Consider the following 23,597-nt stretch of genomic DNA (forward strand, 5'->3'; position numbering starts at 1 on the left):
CTGCTCAGAGACGGGGCCCTGACTTTAACACCTGATACACTACACACCAATGTGAAACTTGATGTACCAATGAGAATCCAAGGGAGTTCAAAATCCTACTAATACAAGTGAGACTGGATGATCAGGAACTAAGACTGTTGTTTTGGAGCTGTTGGTCAGGGATTTTTGCAGTATTAGAGTAGATGATTGATTTTTCCATCATCTGAGCCCTAGTAAACAAAGGCAAAACTCGGCAGTAGTATTTTGATATTTATTTTAAGTGTATCATCTTGCAGTGCCAAAGTCAAGTCATGCATCTGTTGATTTTGTAACTAAAGTACTGTTGGTTAAATTGTCCTCCTTACTACTTCATAATTGTGGGAGGAAAACATATTAGTGGATCAGAATAGTGCACCACAACAATGAATGTAACTCTCACCTAAGACACAGGATATGAGAGAGAGGAATCAAACTGGAGTCAGCTGAGGACATCTCTTCTACCAGGCACTCAAGTTCCTCCAGGAGGAAACCTTGAAACCTGCTTGGGATATTTCTTCCAGTAGAGCTACATCTGCAGTGTATGCAGAATGAAGACATTTTACCACAGTCAAACCATATGTAGCCTGGTTACACTTTGTTGTGTTCTTGGCAGCACTGAAGGAGAATGATTTAGTGAATTTCTTTCATGTATGTGTTTGTAAAAGGCACAGTACTGGATGTTCGATATCACTAAGGAGCCAAAATAAATATACTGTGGTAATGACCTTCAGGATGTGGAAGAGAATGTTCTATCACTTAATGATAAGTAAATAAATAGAATAGCAATTCTGGCCTTGTTAATTCAGCAATGTAGTTAACTTCAATACAGTAATAGACACCTGGCTCCTTCTTACCATGCTTTTAAAGTTTTATGTTAAGCACTGGACCTGTACAGTCCTTTCTTCTCAGTTAAAAACTGAAGTTCATTCTTATACAGGCTCAGAAACTATACAAGATTTTGATAAAATACGTGGCTAATTCTAGTGGTACAAAGCCCTTACTCCTCTTCCACCTTCCCCTGATTTTAGGATCCATATTAAAAGGAAGTCGAGCTATCTTTCAAGTAGTGTTGATGCCCATCTTCATGACACCCCTTTAAAAGATGTTGTTGGATATGTAATCATTAGCATTCATTTCACTGGAAATGCAGAGAACCCTCAATTTCCAGAGCCAGAAAGCACAAGCTCAGATATGCATCACTTGGCACTTCTTACTGGCCAATTTTTCACTGTTGCTTTCACACACAGTTGTGACTGGTGGTTCATTAACGAGGAGCAGTCGTTTTCTTATTACAGCAGGGGACTGCCCTAAACTTTTCCTGCCCTGTTGCTCCAACAATGTTTGCTGGGTTTGTTTTCCAGTTCACATTAATCCCACCTGAGCCAATACCAAGCTGTAAGCACACACCTGACCAAGGAACATTTAAAAGATTTGTGTGGCTGCATTTATATTCTCTGTGAGAAGGCATGGTTATAATACTTCCTTTTCCTGCATTTTTCACTGTGATTGAACATTCCTGTACACAAGACTATGCCACTTTATGGATTGTGCTTCCATTTAAGTTGACAGAGAACTTGTATTAAAAGTTTGAAAGAGAAGTTACTGCCTTCTCTGCTATTAATAGTATTGCTGGTTTATATAACTTCATGATTCCCATACAGTGGATAAATTATGACAGACAAATAAGCATCTCTGCCCACAAGGAACTTTTACTTCTGCATAAAGAGAGCTTAAAAGATACACAGCAGGAAAGTTCAATGCAGAAAACAGACTGAGGTTTGGAGGGCAGAGAGAAAATGCTGCAAAGAAGTAGCAAGTCTGCAAAAGGTTAAATCTTATTCTATTGGTGAGGGACAGTCACCAGAATTAGGGCCAGCATTAATGTCTCATAATACATACAGAAATTCCTGGATAAGCAGTGAAAATTGAGACATCAGGAAGAGAGAAGATGCTATTTTTCTTATAAAGTGTTTAATTTTCCAAGTGTATTTCCTCTTGCCCAAGCTTTTGTCTCACCTCTTCCTATGAGCCAAGGATGACAAGTCACTGAGTCACACCTCACTTCAGCTGCATTGCATCTTCAGCACCTTTTGTCCCCACCTCTTCAGCATTTTTGCCAGTGCTACCTCCTGTTCTCCTTGCTCAGACATAAAACTCGGGCAGGGTGCAGAGTAGGGTGACCCACTCGGGCAGGGTGACCCACTGTCACTGTATCCAGGGCCACCTGTGTGCCAGGCTGGGCTATGGCACAGCTTGGCTTTATGGTGATCAGGGCTCTGGGTGGCACCAAACGGCTCCTAAGGGGGCCGTTTACCTACCCACAGGGGCCAGGTAAAGACCCTTGTGCTGTATTGCATCAGACAACGGGTTTCATGCTGCAGGCAGAGGATTTGGTCACTAAAGGCATGGTTTAAATAATGCTCTGTCTCTAGAAGCCAAATATGTACTACAAGAAATCACTAAGAGCAAACACCTCCTCTCCCCACAAATTATACTATTTAAAAGGGCATAGATTAAAAATTACCATACAGTGAGTTAAATGTAAAGATTTAATGCCTTTAAAAATATTGTAAGACATTATAAAGTTTTCAAAGTCAAGCATCCATAATAATTAGAAACACGATAATTTGGATGAAGCTTTGCCCTTTAATTCTTTCTGAGTGCACTTGCATCCTGGTTGTCTTAATTTGTATGATCACATATAACTTTTTTAAGAACACAGAATGCTTGATTAATCTGGAAGTGGTTCATAAGTTTTTGTCAAATATGCTGTAATGGGAGGGATGTCTCCAGGCACCTTTCTTTCTCCATTAAATGCTGACACAGCTGAGGTGAGAAGTTAGGTAAGAAGCTCAATGTAGTGGTCAGTGAAATGATTCATGCTGCTGGTACTGACACAGAGCACTCTTACTGGGAGTACTACATTTGTTCCCAGTAAATTTCACCATCAGCCGATCCATGACCGGTGCAAGTCTTGCACAGAGAAAAACTATAGTGCTTGATGGTTCCTGGTGCACTCCCACAGTGTGTCACTCACTGGCTAAGAGGCCTGGGTGGCCCAGAAACCTTATGGCAATCAAAAAGTGAAACACGTCTCTTTATGCACCAGTTTGTACCTTTCTGCAGTATGGCAACAACTTTTGAAAACACATTTTCAGGTTCTTCATTTTAGCATGGACCCTAAGATTGTTGCAAACAAGAAAAATCAAACTTAACTAACCCAATTATATGATTTTAATATGGGATTTGCCTTGCTCTCATGAATGAGCTGGTTCTCCAATAACTTCCTGCTATTGGTTAATGTTGGAGGGGCTGACCTTCTCTATAGCACTGGGCCTCCTACAGATTGCACCTTTGGGAGGGTGAGTTCAGAGCCAGGGATGAATGCTACGGGTCAAATGAATTTAATACGGCACTCCAGGAAACTCGCGAGTTGCTACTACTGTGCTCTCACCAAGCCTGCCAGCTGAGTGCAAGGTGCTGCACAAAAGGAGGTCTTTGCATTCACAGAGTTTACTCAAAGTTGCTTGGCACATCAACAAGGTAACATATTCACTAGAAGAAATAAGTACACTCTAACACAATATATTCAGTAGAAGAAATAAGGAGTCTCTAACAAGCAAGTTTATCTTAGCACAGACCATTAAAATTAAGTAAATCACTTATTTATTGAAAAGTTCCTTTAATTACCAAGAAGAAGCCAAATGTGACAAATCCATGACAACACTGAATTGTTATTTTACTGCAAATTCTATGTTTTAAAATAAATTCCTCTCTACCATGAGGTTTAACTTATTAAGATCCAGGAGTACAGACAGTATTTGCCTATTAACAAGCCTTATTATGCATTAATTACCTTAAGAAGCAGAAAAGTAAAAATGCAGTTAGCAATATACAATGGAGAGCTTTTTGAGATGGAAAGGATTTGCACTCCACACTTTTTCTCAGCCTTTCTCAAAATATGCCAAATATATTAAATTTGAGGGGACCTATATATACAGATTACTGTTTGTTTCTCTACAAAGCTGTAGCACCAAGGAGAACGCTGTCAGGTCAAATTAAGGGCTGCTGATTTTTATTATTTAATAGCAAATCCTTCAACACTTTTTTGTTCTGGAGTCAAAGTCAAGAGACTGCAGTAAGAATCCTACCTTTTCTATTTTCAAAGCAAGTTTTTAATTTTCTGTACCACAAAACTTGTAAATATGAAAAGAAAGTCTCCTAAAATCTCATAAAACAGATGGCAAATAACCAACCACCCACCTATCTTCTCTAAATGTCTTATTTTTAAGAAAATGGGCTTTTAAGCCAACTTCATTTGTGGGTGTGCATTGACTCATGAGTTTTGAACACTCACTGTGGCAATGTAAATCTAGATCAAAACTTAAATTCTATGTTTCAAAAAAAAAAAAACCAGTTGAAAAAATTTTAAAGCAACAGAAGTGCTTGTATTCTGTTTAATTTCAGATTATCCAAATTAAATGTGTATTTTTAAACCACTCAAGCATTGCTGCTAGTCAAAACACAAGAGAAACCTGTTAATGTCTCAGTCACAGGAGGTTTAATGAAGAGTTTAAGCAAGCGCCTGCCAGGAATGCTCATGGCATAGCAGGTCCAGCCATGGAGGGAACAGGATGTCAGATCATCCTTCAGATTTTCTCAACTTTGATTTTTAGAATGGAGTTATTATTGAGACACTTCAAAGGGAGGCAGTGCCATGCAGCTGTGACAAATCAGTGATGATTCTGTGGTTTTTATATGCTGAAGATTTTTATATCCTATTCTATAATATCCTCACACAGATAAGTTCACAAGGTAAGATAAAAGAAGCTGACAAGCAGATAGGATTTAGTCATTTTCAAGCTGATTAAACAATATTGTTGATGACAGAGGTTAGCATAGGTCTGGCTTGGCAAACAACAATAATTGCTGATCATAATAATAATAATAATATGTACTAGAACAGGAAGCTACTCTTCCTCCAAGCTTCTGAGCATATACACTGCAATCATGACAGCATACATAATGGCAAGTTAATCGTAAAAACAATCACCTGCAAAATCATGACCTTGTTTTAAATATTTTAATTGCTTTGTCATGCAATTAAAGGTTAACTCCAAGGTTACTATGACTGAACAAAGTCAGAAAAATACTTTGCATTTTGTCAGACAATGTGCTTTGTAGACACATGTTTTTATACTTCTGAAAAGAAGGCAACTGTCTGTACATCCTACAGGCTTCTTGTATATTTAACATATTACATAAATCATAACATAGTGTTTGGTCATGTACAATAAAATGCTACAGTCTAAAAAGCACAGCAGATATTCAGGATTTCAGATTTCAGCAGATATTCAAGATTCAATGCTTGTTTCCCTGGAACAGATGTGAAAAAGAAAAAGTACATATTGGTAGAAGTGGAAGCTGCTACAACAGCTTAAAGATTGTTAGACCACTGTGTTTTCACCTGACAATTTCACATCACTAAAGTCCATCTAAAATCTACTTTTGCCACTAAAGTAACATGTGGAGCATTTAAATTTATATGTGTGACAGATGCAGAGAGGAAAAAAATAGTTTCTTGTACGTAAGCATCTCTTTTACTGAAGAGCCAAGAGAGCTAAAGAGAAAAGCAAGACAAAACTCTATCTGTGTGCAATTCCTGGAGCTTTACTCATCTCACTTCCTGATTCCTTTTTTTGGCCGCCTTTCCCTTAGGGCCCTCCCACCTCTATAAACACCACAACAATAATTATCACGTCAGTGGAGACTTAAACATTCTTGACATCCTAACATCTAACAAGTACAGGACATTTCACAAAGGCCTAGCCTGGCTTTCAAGAAGTGGGTCAGCTTGACACATCCCATGTGTTTCTGAAAGCCTGCAGTCTTTGAGCTTGCTCATCTATGGTAATGGGCACCCTACCAATGCACAGGCTGGAAACAAAACACTGCCTGGTTTGCCAAGGGAACTTTAAATTGTTTACCAAAAGTGCGTAACTCTTAAATTTCCATCCTAAACATCATGGAGATGAAGTCTTATGTTGCCTGGTCACACAGCAGTTTCCAAACTCTGCAGTTTTCTGACCCACCTGCCCCCCTTAGCTAAAAAGGGTGCTGGAATTGCTCCAGCCACATGCAGGAGTCAGGCTGCTGATGTGCTCAGCCAGCGTAAGACAAAAGGGAGCACAGAGTGTTTCCATCTATTAGTCCAAGAAGGCTGCATGGTGACCTCTTCTCTTTTCTCATTTCATCTCCTCCTGTCCTTCAGCCTTGGTTACACACCACAACAGGATTTTTTAGTCCTGGCTGATCTGGCCAAACAAACTCTTTTGCCATTGAAAATCTGGCCACTGTGGGGTTTGTTTAGTCACCCTTCAATAGTTTTTCTTATATTTCAACATTTAAATCATGCCAACTTGCTTCCACCCTCGGCAGAAATTCATGATGACTCAGAAATGGATCTTGTCCTGCTAGCTGAGAATCACTTCTCTACTAGTGCTATGGTTTGATATCTGCTTTCACAAAGGGAATAAGGCAATGTGTCTCATCATATTTTCTATCCTGCCCCCATATAAATTTGTGTTGTGAATAAAAAGCATTCTATACAGCATGGAGGACATTTTAATTTTGTGCACATTTTGACATTTTAGTTAGAATACGATGCTTGTACAGTAACTCAGGCAGCGGAGACTATAAAATCTTCTATTTATGATCTATTCCAGTGAACAGATTTTCAGTTCTCCTTAAACTGGCTTTTAATATTAAGTAAAAAACCCACAACTCTATGCACCAGAAAATAATCCAAAATAATTGTTCTTCAGCGTGGAAAGAGGATATGGTAAAGACATGTGAATAGTTTTTTGGAAGAAAAGCATGAAGTCAGCTGCAAATAAACTCTCTAAACTCATTAACAAAATGCAAAGAACTAATAAAAGAAAAATTGGACTGCAGAGATTAAATTTGGTGAGATTTTGTATAAAGAGTGAATCATAATTCTGTAAAACTTAGTGTGCCTGTCGATCACAGTGCTCACATACAGACCAGAAAGGTAAGAACAGAACAAAGAGGACAAGCCTGATCCCGCTGTGTATACATGCTGATGTTCAAGTACCAAAACTAACTAAATATAGATATCTATCTATTTATCTATATCTTTCCCTATATATTGTATAGATATATAAATACCACAACTGAAGCATTGCCAAACAAGTGAGATTTCTAATCACTATTGCTTGAAGATAGCACAGGCATCGTTGAGTCATGCAACAAAATTATTTCTATTAGCAGATTGCTCAGCTTTATCAAAGCAGAAGCACTGTGAGCAGCAATATAGTAATACTGCAAATTGCAAATGGATTACCATTTGATTCAACAAAGTTAATAGGTGATGATGGCCTATAATTCATAAGTGATTCATTTTGGCAAGTCTTCCATTTGTCAGTTCATCAAGCCTATCCTATACATAAGCAATTAAAACAGCAGGGCTAAAAAAAGAGAAAAAGACTCAGGTAGTTTAAAGAGATCTATCCTTCATACTGTTGAAATATCATCGCCTACTTAGTGGCTTTCTTTTCTTGCTAGGACCAGTAAATCAGCTCAGTAGGCACAATAATAAATAGCACACTGCTGATTTCCAAGCAGCTTCTAGAAGCAGGAAAATTAATTCCAAAACAGTTACAAAGAAACTATGCACTGGAAAATCTTAACTGGAAGGAATACTAAACAAAGAACAGCAAACAGTTACCATCACTACAAACAGGAGATATTAAATTTCAGAGAAGTGGCTGGAAATGTGTCAGGCTGGCAGCCACAGCCTAAGCACTAAATTCATGTGCAACTAGGAGGCTTGGTCCTACTGCGGGGACAAAGGACACATACAGAAATAGACTCCCAAGGAGAATCCTGCCTCTGTTTCTTGATGACAGCCAGAATGCTATCGGCATCACTGGCACAGATGGCCATAGCCCACTTACTCTGAATGAAAACAGAGAGAGCAGCTAACACAGGATCCAGGAGCTAAATTAACCTCTGCAACATTGAGGCTGTGCACAAAGCTCTGTTGTGAGAAGAAGATGTGTTTGTGCCATCAGGACAGTTTTATTCTTACTGGTGCTGCCTGAAGGGTCTCAGCCAGGGTTGCACTCCCCTCTTCTCTGGCTCTGGATTCCCCAAGGAGCGCAATGGGTGTACTGACAGTCAGCTGATACCCACGCAGTACATCTGTCTGGAGGACATGCCTTCTGGACTGAGGGACTGATCACCTGCACTCACTTTAAAACACATGTTCCACACGTTGACTCCCTGCTGATAGGCTCAACGTGAGGCCAAACAAATACCCTCAGTGCCTGGAATGCTTTGATCGCATTTTCTTTGGTAGAAATTTTCTTTGGTCCCTTAAAGTAAACATAAATGAAAATCAAGCATATAGAAGAAAATGTTTGCATTTGATTGTCAAAATTAGGCCTAACAAAAGGGTGGCACGGCTTTCTGCAAAGCTGTATAATCTTTAGTTGATCCATCTACTGAAATTCTTTGAAAGTATCAAAAAAAGAAACCACCTCCAAAAAACAAAGAGATTTTGGTGGACTAGTCAATGTTTTACAGTGTTTCAAAAGGCCTTTGATTAAATCTCTTAGCCAGAGAAGACTCAAGCAGCTAAATAATCACTGGGCAAAAAGAAAAGTACAATCATGGTTCAAAAACTGGAGATGGAAAACAAAGAGCAGAATTGAACTGCAAGTTTCTGTGATGGCAGAAGGTTAAAGCCAGCCAGCTTCGGGGCTCTGCAGAAAGTCTCATATTACTGCTGTATTTACCACTGATCCAGAAAGAGGGCTGTATTGTGAGATGGCAACATTTGCAGCTGTCATAATTATTTCAGCTAAGCAAGACAAGAGGGAACTGTGATGATGAGGAAGTGCTAATGAAACAGAATGCACCATGTAATGGTGAATTCAATTCAATACTGAAAATGCAAAACAACGCACATTAGGGAGGGACATGAGTTCCACTTCTAAATCTGACAAGCTCCCATTCATTTATACTGAATTGGAAAGTAAACTGGGCATTTATGTAAATATCTATCTGCTATTTCTAATCCTCACAAAGCTGTAGTCAGAAAAGTTAGTAGAACACAGGAGGAATAAATAAAATACTGGTTAATGCCAATTATTAGAATTCTCTATAAAACCTCTGGCATAGTGTGCAGTCAGAAAAAGTGATGTGAATGTGTTTGTCTAGGGGCATAGTTTGGAGAAAAGACTTTTATAAAAAACAATGTTTTGTCACACTTGGATTATTTATCCTTGGAAGATGGCAAAGATGTGATAAAAGCAACCAGAGTAGCAAAGTAGAAAATAATGTGAAGAAGTAAGTGCAGAAACATCTGCTCTCCTGTCTTACTGTTCAAGAAACAGAAACCTCAGGGTGGCAATATCAAATGGGTGACATGAAGCATTTTGGGACAAATGCTAGAAGTGAGACACAACTGAGGAAATAGATATGGTAGAAAAGTTATTGACAATCACAGAAGACTTAAGACACATCCACACTTATGAACATAACAAATGTATCTCCCAATGTCTATAGTTAGCCAAATACAGTATTTTTAATAAAAATGTAAACAACTAAGCTTCACGGTTGACAACATCATCTAGATATTAGAAAGCAAACTTATATATAGTGGGAGATAGCCTACAGTGCCAGGGTAATTGGCCCTCAGGAATGGTCCAGCTTGTGTTTCAACATCCATCCTAGGCACTTCTACTCTTGTACAGTTTGTACTGTACTCCTGATAGGGTATTTTTAGATAACTGCATTTTGTCCAGCCATAAATGCTATTAGACATCACCAAGCAGTTGCATGTGACAGGATATTTTGGTAACTATAGGTGAGAAATGTTTAGCTTCATAGAAGCCTTTGTTAGTGTCACACCTCCATTACCTCACATGCCATTTCACACAGATGAAGCATAATTAACCTCCTCTGTTTCCTGCTTCTGTGCCTATACTCCAATATGCTGGCAACTGGAAAAGGGTTTGTGAAGTGATCAAAATTTCAGGTTCATAGAATCACAAAATTGTTAGGGTTGGAAGAGATCATCCAGTCCAACTTTCTTGCCAAGGCAGGGCCACCTAGAGCAGGTGACACAGGAACACGTCCAGGTGTGTTTGGAATGTCTCCAGAGAAGGAGACTCCACAGCTTCCCCAGGCAGTCTGTTCAGTGCTCTGCCACCCTCAATGCAAAATTCTTCCTCATGTTCAGGTGAAACTTCTGTTTTAATTTATAGCCAATGCTCCTCCTCCTGTTGCTGCGCACCATTGAAAAGAATCTGGCACCATGTTCTTGACACCCACCTTTGAGATATTTATATGCACTAATGAGATGCCCTCTCAGTCTTCTATTCTCCAGGCTAAACAGGCCCAGCTCCCTCTGCTTCTCTTCATAAGAGAGATGCTCCAGACCCCTCATCATCTTTGTGGCCTCTGCTGAACCCTCTCCAGAAGCTCCTTGTTTTTCTTGTACTGAGGAGCCCAGAACTGGACACAGGTTCTAGACTTGCCAGTGATATTCCTTTCCTTTTCTAATGTTTTCCAAGGCAAGCTTGCCAATCTGTAAACCATTTATCTTTCACTGCTGCCATGTGAATATATTAGTGTGGGCAACCACTGAATAACCAACAACATTAAGCACAAACAAAACCACCCCGCAACACACAAACCAAAGTAAAACAGGCCCCGAACAAAACCCCCTCAGAAACACTGCACTGCTCCTCCTGTCCCCTGAGCTGAGGCATTCCCAAGCTTTCTCACCACTGGGAGATGCTCTTAGTGGCATTTCCCCATACCAACTGTAGTGCTGGACACGAGGTGTGGGCAGCAGACCTGTGTTGTGCCTGTCAGGAGGCACAGCCTCGCCGGTGGCACACACCAGCCTGTCTCCATCTGTGTTCCCCAGCCACCATCCCCAGTCAACCCCAATGGCAGCAGAGCCTGCTGCGATGCCGCTTTCCTTCTTCTCCAACTCAATGTCATGACCCGCACCAGAAGGCAGGGTAACTGTTTAATTTCATCAGGAGGGGACAATCCCCGTTGGACTCACTCCAGTTAGTCAATCCTTTTGAATCGGTCATTAATGCACTGAGGGTTCATGTCTCTCTCCCCATTAACCCTCTGAGGGTCAGCTTGACTTTGTCCCAGAGAACACCTTTCAACAGGTCCGGGTTACACCAGAAAACTTTTCTGGTGTGCCCAGGTCAACACCGAGAGGAGAATTATCATTACAGTATCATGACTGTAATGTTAGTGACAGGACTCGAGGAAACAGCATGAAGCTGTGTCAGGGAAGGCTTAGGGTAGAGACCAGGAAAACATTCTTCACCCAGAGGGTGGTTGAGCTCTGCAACAGGCTGCCCACGGAAGCGGTCACAGCACCAAGCCTAGCAGAGCTCAAGACACATTTGGACAAAGCTCTCCAATGGCATATTCGGATTCCATGATCATTTCATAACTAGGGGACAGTTACCACTTGGCTGTCCTTCGGCAGCAACACCGTTCAGTAAGCCCCTAAGGGTCAGTGTCATTTTCCCCACTACTCTCCGGGGTCGCTCAGACTTCCTCCTGGAGAAAAGCTCGCGGCAGGTGCGGGTCACGCCAGAGAGCCCCACAGCAGCTTTGGACCGTACGGATCGCTCCAGCACCAGATCCAAGGGGCGAGTCTCCGGCCAAGACCCCTCTCCCGCCCCGCTCCCCTCCCTCCGCGCCTCGCGCCCGCCGAGGGGCGGAGGCCCCGCCCCGCCGCGAGCGCGGGGAGGAGGCGGGGCGGGGCCGCGGCCTCAGCTGACGCGGGGGCGCGCGGCGGCGGGGGCGCGCCGGAGGCCGGACAGAGCGTGTGCGCGCTGGGCGCGCCCCCGACCGGAGGAGGGGCCGGGGGCCGAGCCAGCCCCGCCGCCGCGGCGCCCGCTGCCCGCCCGCCTCCCGCTTCCGCCCGGCGCCGCCGCCGCCGCCGCTCTGCCCGCCTCGCCCCCGGCCCCGCCGCGCCCCGCGACGCCCCGCGACGCCCCTCGCTCCCATCGGGCACCTCCACCGGCCGCCATCATCGCCAACCCTCCCCACCCCGACTCCGTCTTTTTCTGAGACGCTCCGGTTGTGGGGGTGACCCGCGCTCCGCACGGCCCCGGGCCTGCCCGTCGCTCCGCCCCCGGGCCCGTCCGGTGACAGTCGCGACCGCCGCGGGAGGTGGCGGCGGAGGAGCAGGAGGAGGCCGGAGCCGGGATGTCCGGGCAACAGCAGCAGCAACAACAGCCGCCGTCCCCACAGCTTTCCTTGGCGGCCGCCGTTCCCCCGCCGGCGCCGGGGATCCCCTCCGCCGCCGCAAGCCCCGGCCCCGCTCCGGCCGCCGCGCTCCTGCTCCACCCGCCACCGCCGCCTCCGGCCACCGCGGCGCCGCCGCCACCCGCCGCCGCCACGGCCGGCAGCAGCGGGCCCGCGGCCGCGGGGGGCAGCGGTGCCGGCGCCGCGCTGGGCCTGCCGGCGGGGAGCGGCACCAGCGCCCCGGCGCCCTTCCCGCACGGAGATCCGGCCCTGAACGAGCAGGAGAAGGAGCTGAAGCGGCGGCTGAAGAGGCTCTACCCGGCCGTGGACGAGCAGGAGACGCCGCTGCCCCGCTCCTGGAGCCCGAAGGACAAATTCAGTTACATCGGCCTCTCGCAGAACAACCTGCGGGTGCACTACAAAGGTGAGGAGGGGCGGCCCGGGCCGCCGCGACACCCCCCGTCCCCCTCCCGGGGCCGGGGGCTGCCCGACCCCTCCGTCGAGCAGTGGGCACAGGAGTAACAATAACAGGAAATAACACACGCTCCTCTCCCTCCTTCTTCCCTGTTTTCCGATCCCCTAAATTTCCCCCCGCAGCGTGGAGATAAGGGGCTTGTTTTCCCTTATTTCAGGTTTATTTTTCTCTCTTTTCCCTTCCCCCCCCCCCCGTTTCTGTCGCCGTGCGGGGAAAGGGGGTGGGGGGGACACAAGAGGCCGCCCCCGCCTCCTTATGCTTCTGGAGTGGGCATTATGTAAACTCCGAGACTTCCTCCGTGGATTCAGGTATCGCCGGAACGTTTGGGTCGGAGGCAGGAGAATAAAGGGCGCTCGGCATGACGTGTCCTGTTTATGGTAATGAGCGAGAAAAAGAAGTGGCTGCTTTTTTTTTTTTCCTCTCGAGAAGAGCAAGGGTTAAATGGAGTTAAGAGCAGCAAGCGTTAAGCTATTGAACACGGAAATGACGGGAGGGGAAAGCACTGAGAAAAACACGGTTTATTTTTAAACTGTGAAAAAAATTACTTTAAAGTCACTGGTAATAGTCTTGCCTAACTATTGCACACAGTGATTTGAGGAAAGGAACGACAATAGGACTTACATTAATAAAAGAGACTAAAACTTTCTTCCTAGACGTTTCATAGTTAAAGTTACAGATTTTTCAAATAAAAGGTAAAAAACAGTACGCTTTTGTATTAAAAAATAACATCAGTGAGAGTCATTAGAAGAAAAATTTGTGTTGATTGTTATGAAACGTCATAAAACCTGGAAACATAAGCCTACACTCTGACATGAAAAAACACACAGACACATCTGGTGTTCTAGGCCTAAAGTCCTGAAGTAGAAGTGTTGTGGATTCAAAGCCGCTTCTGAGTTGGCTGTGAAGAACTGGATCTTTTGTCAGTCTGTAGTCAAATGAACGTAGTGGGAGGGGAAAAAAACAGCCATGCAATTGCCCTTTCTCAGAGTTTGCAGTGGAGAAATTCAAGGGAAATCTTGATAAACATGTTACTGTTTAATCGGAGGAGGAAAACGGCAACAGAAACACATGGCAGTATTTGGCTGCCATGAAAGGATTAAATGTACTCTTGGAGACTTTTTTTTTTTAATAGAGAGGTTTTATTATTACACACAAAATACTCTGTTAAAAATACTAAGTTTAATGCACTGTACAAAGATAATAAAGGAGCTTGATGACTACAAAGCAGGTTTCTGGGAAGCACTGAGTGAGTTAAGGATATGTAATTTAATACTCAACTCTGAATTTCCTGGCTTTTGTTCAGTGTTTTATGACCTTGTATTTTTAGAAACATTTTGTATTTTCTGGTGCTTAGTGGCAGTGGGTTGTTTGGTTCTGGTGTTTTTTTCTACTAAGATGATCATAGCTTAGTGGCTATCAACTCCTTCTGCTGGTTTGTTTTGCTTTGGCCAACTTCTTTTTCTCATCAGCTAGAATTTAGAGGTCGAACCTCTTTGATCTCTCAGTGTTATTGCAGAAGTATGTTTTCAAACTTTCCTTGTGCTGTCCCTGTTTTTCCTCACTTATCTCCTTTGCCATGGTGTTAAGGAAAATCATTACCTCAAAGAAATTGCAGAAGTCATGAAGCACAGTCGGTTATAGCGATGAAATATCTTTAGCTCATAAATAATGGTAAGTGCTGAAGGTTAAAGAGTTCCTAGGTTAGCCCAAAGGACTCTGAAAAGGAAAGATGCCAATATAGCATGTCTGTGCTTTTCTTTTTCCTAAGTGCAGATGGAAGTGAATGGCTTCTTAAGTGGCCCATCTTTTCTTCTGGGTAATTTAATGAAGGTGGCTGTTAGGGCAACTCCATGTTTATGTTACCACCTTGGCACTTGGAGTTGCTAACTTGGCTAAGAAGTGAATAGTATCTGAGTATTCCTACCTGAGAACCAGAGGGCAAACATGGTAAACATCTCCTGCCTTTTCTCCCTTCTGGATCCTTCAACCGTAAGAATACAATACAAGGGGAGAAAATAATGAGGTTCAATGAAGAGAGTAAGGGAAGATGGCAAGTAAGAATGTGCTTAGGACTGTGAAATAGTGTTTCTACAAATTGGTTTTCAAAATAAAGTGCTCACAGCATCTTCTTTTGTAATGGCACTTTCAGTGCTTCTGAAATTACCTAAGTATTAGTGGAAGAGCATTGGATGTTTTTGTTGAAAGGAAATATGAATTATATATTAAGCAGGGATAAAGAACTGTTGCATTCTTGATGAAAATACTCAAGGAAAAGCCAGTAACCTAAAGCAATTCTTACTATTTTCTATTACTGTAGTATAGTTGCCCTGTGCCCTTAAATTTTCTCTTCTGCCTCTGTAGATTTCTGGCTATAGATCTGTTTTTCTGGAGTAATTTCCTTCTGTTCTGTGACTGATAAGAGTCAGAAAGTGTTAACAGCAGTGCTTTGCCTTCACCTTGGATGTGCTTGGGCTAGTGAAAAAATTGGTGGAGAGGAACAATCAGCACAAAAGCTTTAAAAGTTATTTTTCATATAGTTACCTTCATAATTTTAATGTGCTGATGTATTGCAAACAGGGATATTTTTGTTTCATTGGTTTGTGAGATGAATGATGGTCCTCTCGATGTAATTTCTGAAGATTTCTTTCATTTTCTTGCTTACCAATGGACAAGTTGTATGGAAACATGAAGTGCAGTAGATGTCTCTTTCTACCCATTGCAGCTGGGATGTTTTGTGTACTGCATTTCTGGACCTGAAGATTTTTGCAAGCATCCTACAGACTGCTTAAAAATAAAAACTGCAACAAAACCAGGCATTGATCTAGTGGTGGAGGTTTAAAAAAAAGGAATATAGTCTAGTATCAGGATAAAATCTCTTCAAATTTTGTTAAGGTCAACAAAACCCAAGAGTCAGTGCTTTCTTGTGCTATCTCTCAGAATCATAGTGTTACTTGGAAAGGAAAACTTAAATGGGGTGGTGTTTTTGTTTAGCAGATTAGGTAGCTTTGTTAAAATCTTGATACGAAATACATAGACAATGGCATCAGTGATACTGTAAATATATGAAAGACTATACCTAGAGTATTTTTGTTTTTCAAAATGTTTTTCATATGGACAGACATACATTGTGTTGCTGCCAGTTAGCTGTGCAAACTGATAGAAAGCTAACACTGTCTTACTACATGTTGTTTGCAGTGTACCTTTGTAAGGGAGACAATGAAAAACTGTATCAGGAAAAATATTAATGTCATTTCACTTAATTATAATTCTTACAGCTCTGAGTTGTAGGTAAGTGGTAAAGAAAGCATAAGTGCATGCTGCACATGAAGCATGCATTACTGCACAAAATTATGTAGCTAGTAAGGTAAGACGTCTTTAAAGATATTCCTACATATTTCTAAAATATTCAGAATTAACACATGGATCCTGCTGAAAAACAGGGAATTCATAAATGGTGTATGTGATATGAAAGGTCCACTAGACAGACAAGTTAGGTTTCCAGCAGGTAGTGATTTATACTGTGTAGTGTAAGGAGATAAAAACAGACTCAGTGCAAGTTTGTAACCAAGGAAGAAATTATATACAGAATTAGGTAAGCAGACAAAATAATTGGTGCTGAAATCATGGAAACTCCTATAGAAACTTCACTTAAATTAGTCTTGAGACAATTGTCCAAAAAAGCTGAAGAAAGTTACGCAATTTTGAGTAAGCTGCCATTGCATGAACTTTTTCTAATGTATCACAGGCCAGGGAATCTTAGCCAGACATTTATTTACAGTGCAGTTGCCTTTGAACTATCTGTAGTGCAAAACAAAAAAACAAAAATAAACTGTTTTTCGGTGCAAATTATGCATTCCATTTCCTTTTGAAAAACGAAGAGGATTCTATACTAAGAGTTCTGTGTTGTCACTCACTGTTACAAGGATGGTGTCAGTTTTTTTGGCATAAAATGCTCAGGGTACATTCAGTATAGTTTGCCTGTTTTGGACCGCCTTGTTGCTCTGAGATGTCTTGCTTTTTTTTAAACTGGGGAAGAAGTTAAAGTAAAATCAGTAATTTGTGTCGTTTGATTTGTTTTTTTTTCTTAGAATTATAGAATCATTTAGTTTGCAAAAGAGCTCTAGGAACACTCAGTCCAACCACAAACTCAGTAATGCTGAGTCCTCGACTAAACCCGACTAAACCGTGTCCCCAAGTGCCACATCTGCAGGTTTTGTAAATACCTCCGGGGTGGTGACTCAATCACTTCCCTGGGCAGCCTGGTCCATTCTTGTCTCAGTGAAACTTGCCTGATGGAATACAACAGAAGATTAGGGTTTGATTATTTTATTTTTGGCAGTGTGAGCAAGTTATTGAACCACCTGTTAGGAATAACTACAGTTCAGCTTATGTAAACTTCATTTAAGGATTTAAACTGATAAACACACTTACTTTTGTCTAGGTAGGTGCTCCCAAAGATTTCTTTTGGACTATTTGGTGTGTATGCATTATAAACTTAGATTTGCGTTCAAAGATTATCTTTTTTGAAAGCAGAGATGGCTTTTCCGAACATGTTTATATCTGAGTTAGCTTTTTTCAAGTAGATAGAATTTAAATTTAGATTAATTTCACTGTAATTTTGCTTAAGTAGTAGTGATGCTGCTTACTAAAAATAATTTGTGTGAGTGCTTAAAAAATGAAATAAAGCATGGTCACCTCATGGTTGTCAAACACTTCTAATCAAAGCCCTAGTGAAAACAGTTCTAGTAATTGAACTTACCTATGATCTGGTTTACAGTGTAAAGTTCAGTATTCATAGACCTGTTTTCCCTTCTCTGCCCCCTGTGCATCTGTTTGCAGAGTTCTGTTTTTAATGCTGAAAATCCTTAGTGTTAAATACTACATACTTCAAAAGTGTTTTTTTAAATGTTCAACCTATAGCTTGTGACTGTGGAAGGGATCTGTTTTGAGGAGACATTGGGCAGTGTTTGTGTGATCTGGTTCAGGTGTTTGGAACCTCCAATTCAGAAGTTCAGAGTTGGGTGTTGAAGTTCTTTTTTATTCACAAGCAAGGAAGTGAGGATTCAGGTTACCAAAGAATATGACAGCAGCAGAAGACATCAAACTAATAGGCCACTCAGCTCAAGTGTCCCATTGGTGATGGTGGTGGTCGCAAGTGCCTGAGAAAAAATTTAGAAACATGTTTGGCATAAAGGGTGTATGTCTGTTTCCCCTCTCAGCTTCCAGCCATTTTAAGCTGAAGGACATTCTGAACTCAAGGCAGTTTCTCAGTTAACTGCAGTTCTAGAAGCTTACCCAGTGTTCTCTTAAACACTAACATCTATAGTATCCTCTGGTAAGAAATTTTGCGGTTCACCTAACTGTTAAGAGCTTCTTTCTTGTTTTAAAGCAAGCTGATAAAGTAGGATCTCATGACCACATGTAATTCATTGTAGCCTGGTGGTACTGAAAGACTTAACTACCATGTTTAGACAGTGTAGAGATACTTGGAATATTGGAAAGTAATTAACTGGATGATGTTTAGCTTTCTGCTATACATATTAATTGTACGTAAGTACAAATAAAAGCAGTATGCTCAAGCAGTAAAATGGGATTCATAGGAGATTATGTTAAAAGAACAGCAGTTCTAAATTTAGGGTGTCTTCTGTTTTAATGGGATGAAGGTAGTTTTGTGCACTGACTTCCCCAAGCATCTTGCTTCACCATATGAAGTGTTTGGCAATACTGGTAAGCTATCCTGTTACTTCTGCTCCTCTGTTGACCTATTATTTGTAGTGTGGCAGCTGTGTGTGGCTGTGTTGTGAACTGGATCAGGGAACTGATCTGCTGCTTAAAAAAATCTGGTAGGTTTCTTAAACCTCGTTCAGCTAATCAGTCTGGTTCCTGCTATGTCCTTGCAAATAAATGCCTGGATTGGGGAGGAGGTGGGAGAAGGGGAGTTTCAGGAGAGGTGTTAAGAATACCTTAAATAGGTATTGTTGCCAAACATTTAGATTGTGATTTCACAAAGCTAAGTCTGCTGGGTAATAGATTCACATTTTCAATAATATTTGGCTGGTTCCTACTGCTTTAGTCTTTTCTATGTGGAAGACTTTCCCAAATAAGGAGAATGACTCAGACTGAAACTACACAGATTGTCAAGTGCATAGAGTAACCAAGGGAACTTCTTTGCAGTCTATTTTAAAGTAAAAATCTAAAGACATTTTTAAAGAAAGCATTTTTCCTTCCTCCAGTGCATTGTTTAATCGGACTTCTTTGGACTTAAGGGATGTCTTAGGAATTCAGTGTTCTGCCCTTTTAGCTGAAGGATTTCTACGTACTTAGGTGTGGTAATCTGTAATAGCTAAATAGCGATCTACCAGCATTTGAAAACCAAGCAAACTCATGGAAGCTCTAACTAAGATTATGTACTTGGTAATTACACTGGTTGTCACAGCCTGAGGAAATAACTTAAAAGTAGTGAACAATAAAACATATTATGTATGGAGGAGTAAATTACTGGTTTTTCCTCATGTGATACATCACATCAATATGCAGAAATCAACATGCAGAATGTAGGCAGCAAACTTAACATTGTCAAACCTGTGAAGTGATCGAAGGATGTCTGCACAAAATGTTTAGTAGTATTGGTAACGCACTGAAGCAAGCAATGGATTTGCACTCAGAAAAGTAAGGTGGTTGGCCACTTGTGCTTAAGTAAGTCCTTAACATCAGAGAAAACATAGTAGATTAAACTTAATATCAATAGGTGAAGAATTTGTGGTGTGCTGTAAAGGTTTTGGTTGGTGGTGCAGCCTTGGTGAGAGTTCTCCCTGGCTGAACACGTGCCATTGGTTAGGAGCTGGTGGGTGCTGGCTCTGCAGGCTCATAAGCACTGACAGTTCTATGAACATTTGCACAAGGGAGCACTGTGCTCAGAGGTTCTGTACAGGTCAATCCCTGACCCTCTGCCCTTAGAAGTTTTGTACTGTGGGCCGGCTGGGCCTTATCTTTCTGCCTGCCTAGGCTGTCATTCTCCTGCAGTTTCTTCTTTGCTGTGGGACCTGACTTGCTGCACCTGAGGCATGATTAATCTGAGCCTGAGCAGTAATGCCAGTGTTAATGCCCCTGGAAGAAGTGTGTTTGGTTGTGGGACTTTTGCATATGCAGATCAATTGCTATGCAGGTGCAGTAGGCCTCCCTGTCTGGACTTGAAATGACAGCTGGAGTGCTGCAGCACAAATGATTTGTACAGCACACTCAAAACAGGCAGCTCCTTTCATCATGCTACAGATTCACTTTAAGAGTAGGCATGGGATCTGTGTAAATTATTCTTATGGCAGTGCCAGCCTGTTCCTGTTTCCATCTTACTGAATTTCCTTACCTCTTGCCATGATCCAATATACTTTCCATCTTGTTTGTTACATTTTTTTAAACTATGTCCAGTGGCCCCATGCATGACTGTCACACAAAAGTTGAGGAGTTTGGGTGTACTTGGGAGACATTGTGCTTGCTTAAGCAGGTTGTTGTTAAAACAAGTCATCTGGTCAAAAGCCTGCTTCCAGGTTGCTTTTGTAAAGGGCTGTGAAGAAGATGACACATTCAGAAGATTGGTGTTAGTAGAATGCAAGTCGCTCTTGGGTTTAGGTTGAAAATCCTGAGAAGAGCTGAAATCGGGCATTATTGTGGCAGAGCTAATGTATAGTGAGCCTAATAAGAAAAAGAAGTAGGAGCTGCATGAGCTCAGTTGCAGGCTGTAAGGCTTAATGCTGTCCTGAAACAACATTTGGAACATGGAAATTAATTGTAAGTAGCATGATCTGTATAATGACTGATGTTTTTTCTGGAGTATGTTAGAATTGAAGCGTCTTCAGTAAGTTGTAGATTCAGAAGTACGAAGCATTAGATGAAACTCTCTTATGTCATGTTTCAGCCTATAAAAATGAGTAAGCCCTGTGCATTTGAGAAATCATACAGTTCTTTCAAACACAGGTGGCGTTTTGTCGGTTGTGTTACTCAGAATGGTGAAACTTTTTCCTGGTTTCCTTTCAAATAATTGTAGGACCTATTTGGATTACTACATCCAGGACTTCTTTTAGCATCCTTGGTTGCAATACAGGTGCTTACAGTATTTGAAACAAAATACTGTAGCATAAAAATCAAGTTGATTAAAATATTGTATGCTGTTTGCTCATTGCGTAAGCCTTTTGTTTTGAGTAGTCGGCATGCATAGCTTTGAGTCACCTTCTGCAATTACTAAAATAGGTTTTTTGTGTGTTCTGAATGCTCTTGTTTTTCAGGTCATGGAAAAACTCCAAAAGATGCTGCTTCAGTTCGAGCTACACATCCTATACCTGCAGCCTGTGGCATATACTATTTTGAAGTTAAAATCGTCAGTAAGGGAAGAGATGGGTAAGCAGAGTGCATTGTGAATTAATTATTTCTTGAAATACTGCTTCACATCATCTTTCAGTCAACAGATGTCTTTGGTATCAAAACTTGTATTTTACCATTTTCTATAGCTTGATTCCTTAATCTTGAGAAGTTACACTCTTATATTTGATTCTTTTAAGAGAGTTGATTGTGGTATTTATTGTCCACAAATCAGTGTACACAATAAATACCAAAACATCATCTCAATTTTTTTTTCTTGATAAAAAATGTTTGGGCTTGAATGACCGGTTTGACCCTGCTGTTACCTTTAAAGGTGTTGGGTCTTGGCTATATGGATTTACAGACTTTTATGTAATTTTTAGGGTGTGTAGCAGACCAACTTATTTCCTCAATCTGGTCTTTTCATGGATATCATAACAGTTTTGAAACAGAAAGTTATTCTTAAGGCTACTTGTTGGTGAACAGTAATAAGAATAAAGGGGAATATTCTGAATAAGTGCCTGGGAATTTGTCACCCTATGGAAAGAACAAGAATTGATGAGTAAGAAGCTGCTGCTTCCCATAATCCATCTGAATTATGAATCTGTTGAAGCACAAGTGTGCTTCAACATGCTTTTAAGTCTGCTGAGGCAGATAGAATCTCACCTGGGAAAGTCTTGAAGTGCTAATGAAATCTTTGATAAAGCACTTTAATTCCTTTTCATCTTTCACTGCTTTTGGTGGAGGATGTGTGTTAATTCTGATACACTGTAGGACTGCTTTCTAATGTGCTGTAGTACATTCTCTGGTTCTGCTTCAAGGTTCTAGTCAGGACCGGCTGTCCCTGTTCTAGGTACTGTACAAGCACATTGCAGGTGCTTATGCCCTGTTGAGAAAATAAATCTTGAGAGAAAAGAACTACGGATGAAATTCAGTGCCTTTGTCTTTTCTTTGTCTTGCTGCAGTTGGTTTCTTTCATTTTCCAAAAGTCCTTTAAGCCTTCTGTAAGTCAGAAACAGTATTCAAACTTCTTTGTTTTCCTTACAGTATTGCATAGTGATATTTTGAAAGAATAGCCTCTCAGTAGTGCTGCAGCTTTGTAGGAGCATTTATGTGTTTGTTGTTATTTGTGTTCTCAAAAGTAATCTCTGGGTGAGTTCTTTGCTATGAAAAACTTACATCCATAGCTACTTTTGTTACAATGTGAAGACCTAATTATTTTTAAATTGAGGTGGTAGAAATTAGTTTTTCAAGTAACACTCTGCTACTGATTTTAGGAACACCCTTACATTTTTGTGGGGGTGTGTGTGGGTTTCTTGGTTTTTTTGGGTTTGAGGGTTTTTTTAATTTTAGGAACTTTTTAAAAAAGTTATCCTGCTGCTGTGGGTTAAGGAGAGGTTTTTACTGTGACTTGCTAGTGGTGTGTCTCTTCTTGAAATAGGTTTCTGCCTACTTAGTTTGGAAGGTAGCTTTTTTGAAGTGATGGATTTCAAAAAGTGTCCACATATGTAGGTATGTCATTTTACATAGCTCCTCTAACACTTCACCTTAGATATTTTGTGTTGGATTTTAGTAATTTCAAATTCAGTAGACCACTCAAGACAATCCTGCAAAAGTGGGAAAACATCACTGAGTAAAGTTTTTCGAGGTTTTGTATTTAAATGTGAGATGTACATAGCTATGACTTGCAAAGTTGCCTGCTGAGATTGCAGGAGGGGTACTTTTTTTAGTTATTACTGCCTTATCCTTGCTTAAGCCTTGTGACCTTCATTTAGTGTCACTTTACAAAAGAATAGCTGCATAATGAGCTGAGATGTTAATTTTTTTAATTGTGTAAGATAGTGTGGTAGCTGGGAAATACTGTACACACAGCTAAAGTCAAATGTAGCTTGGCTGATAAAGACCAGGAGTCAACATATGGCGCCTCACTGGATGTTAAATGTGTATCTCTAGACCCTGTTCTCAGGTCCAGGAGGTCTTTGATGAGATGCAGGATGAATCTCTTACAGTTCAGTGTTACCTTGCATTCAAACTAATAAATTTTTCCATAATAAGTAAACTGGGGAATTTAATGCAGAGAAATAGGACTATAGAAACCAGTTTCTGACAGTTTGGATTTATTAGTTCTTTATCACTGCATGTTGTGTTTCACCTGACTTGCTCCAGGTACATTTTTACCATTTTTTTTTCTTTTTGTCATCTGGTAATGGGGACAGAGTTCAGGAGGATCATGTCTGTAGAAGACCAGCATGTAACTAATTGGGTCAATTAGCTAAAATGCCTTACTTGCAAAATCAAGTGTTCTCAAGGTGTTAGTCTAGCTGTGGAAGCAGTAGAGCTGTGTTTTACAGTACTGTATAAAGTAAATCCTGGACTACACAATGCTGTAGAGATATCTGTCTGTAAGCTGAAGTACAGTTTCCAACTTTCATAAATG

General features: G+C 41.2%; 1 protein-coding gene across 5 annotated transcripts in view; it reads left to right on the forward strand.

The window, feature by feature from the left end:
• Window positions 1-11,930: 11,930 nt before the first annotated feature.
• RANBP9 (RAN binding protein 9) overlaps window positions 11,931-23,597 on the forward strand; it is a 39,737-nt gene continuing 28,070 nt past the window's right edge. For 2 of the 5 annotated variants that reach the window (XM_068199734.1, XM_068199742.1), the window contains exons 1-2: window positions 11,935-12,757; window positions 21,088-21,199. In XM_068199734.1, coding sequence (XP_068055835.1) covers window positions 12,295-12,757; window positions 21,088-21,199 — 575 coding nt within the window. In that variant the 5' untranslated portion in view covers window positions 11,935-12,294. Of the gene's footprint in view, window positions 12,758-21,087; window positions 21,200-23,597 lie in introns of all 5 variants that reach the window. The other 3 variants (XM_068199750.1, XM_068199724.1, XM_068199714.1) reach the window with 3 other exon arrangements.

The sequence above is a fragment of the Anomalospiza imberbis genome, chromosome 1, assembly GCF_031753505.1.
Source record: "Anomalospiza imberbis isolate Cuckoo-Finch-1a 21T00152 chromosome 1, ASM3175350v1, whole genome shotgun sequence".
NCBI lineage: Eukaryota > Metazoa > Chordata > Aves > Passeriformes > Viduidae > Anomalospiza > Anomalospiza imberbis.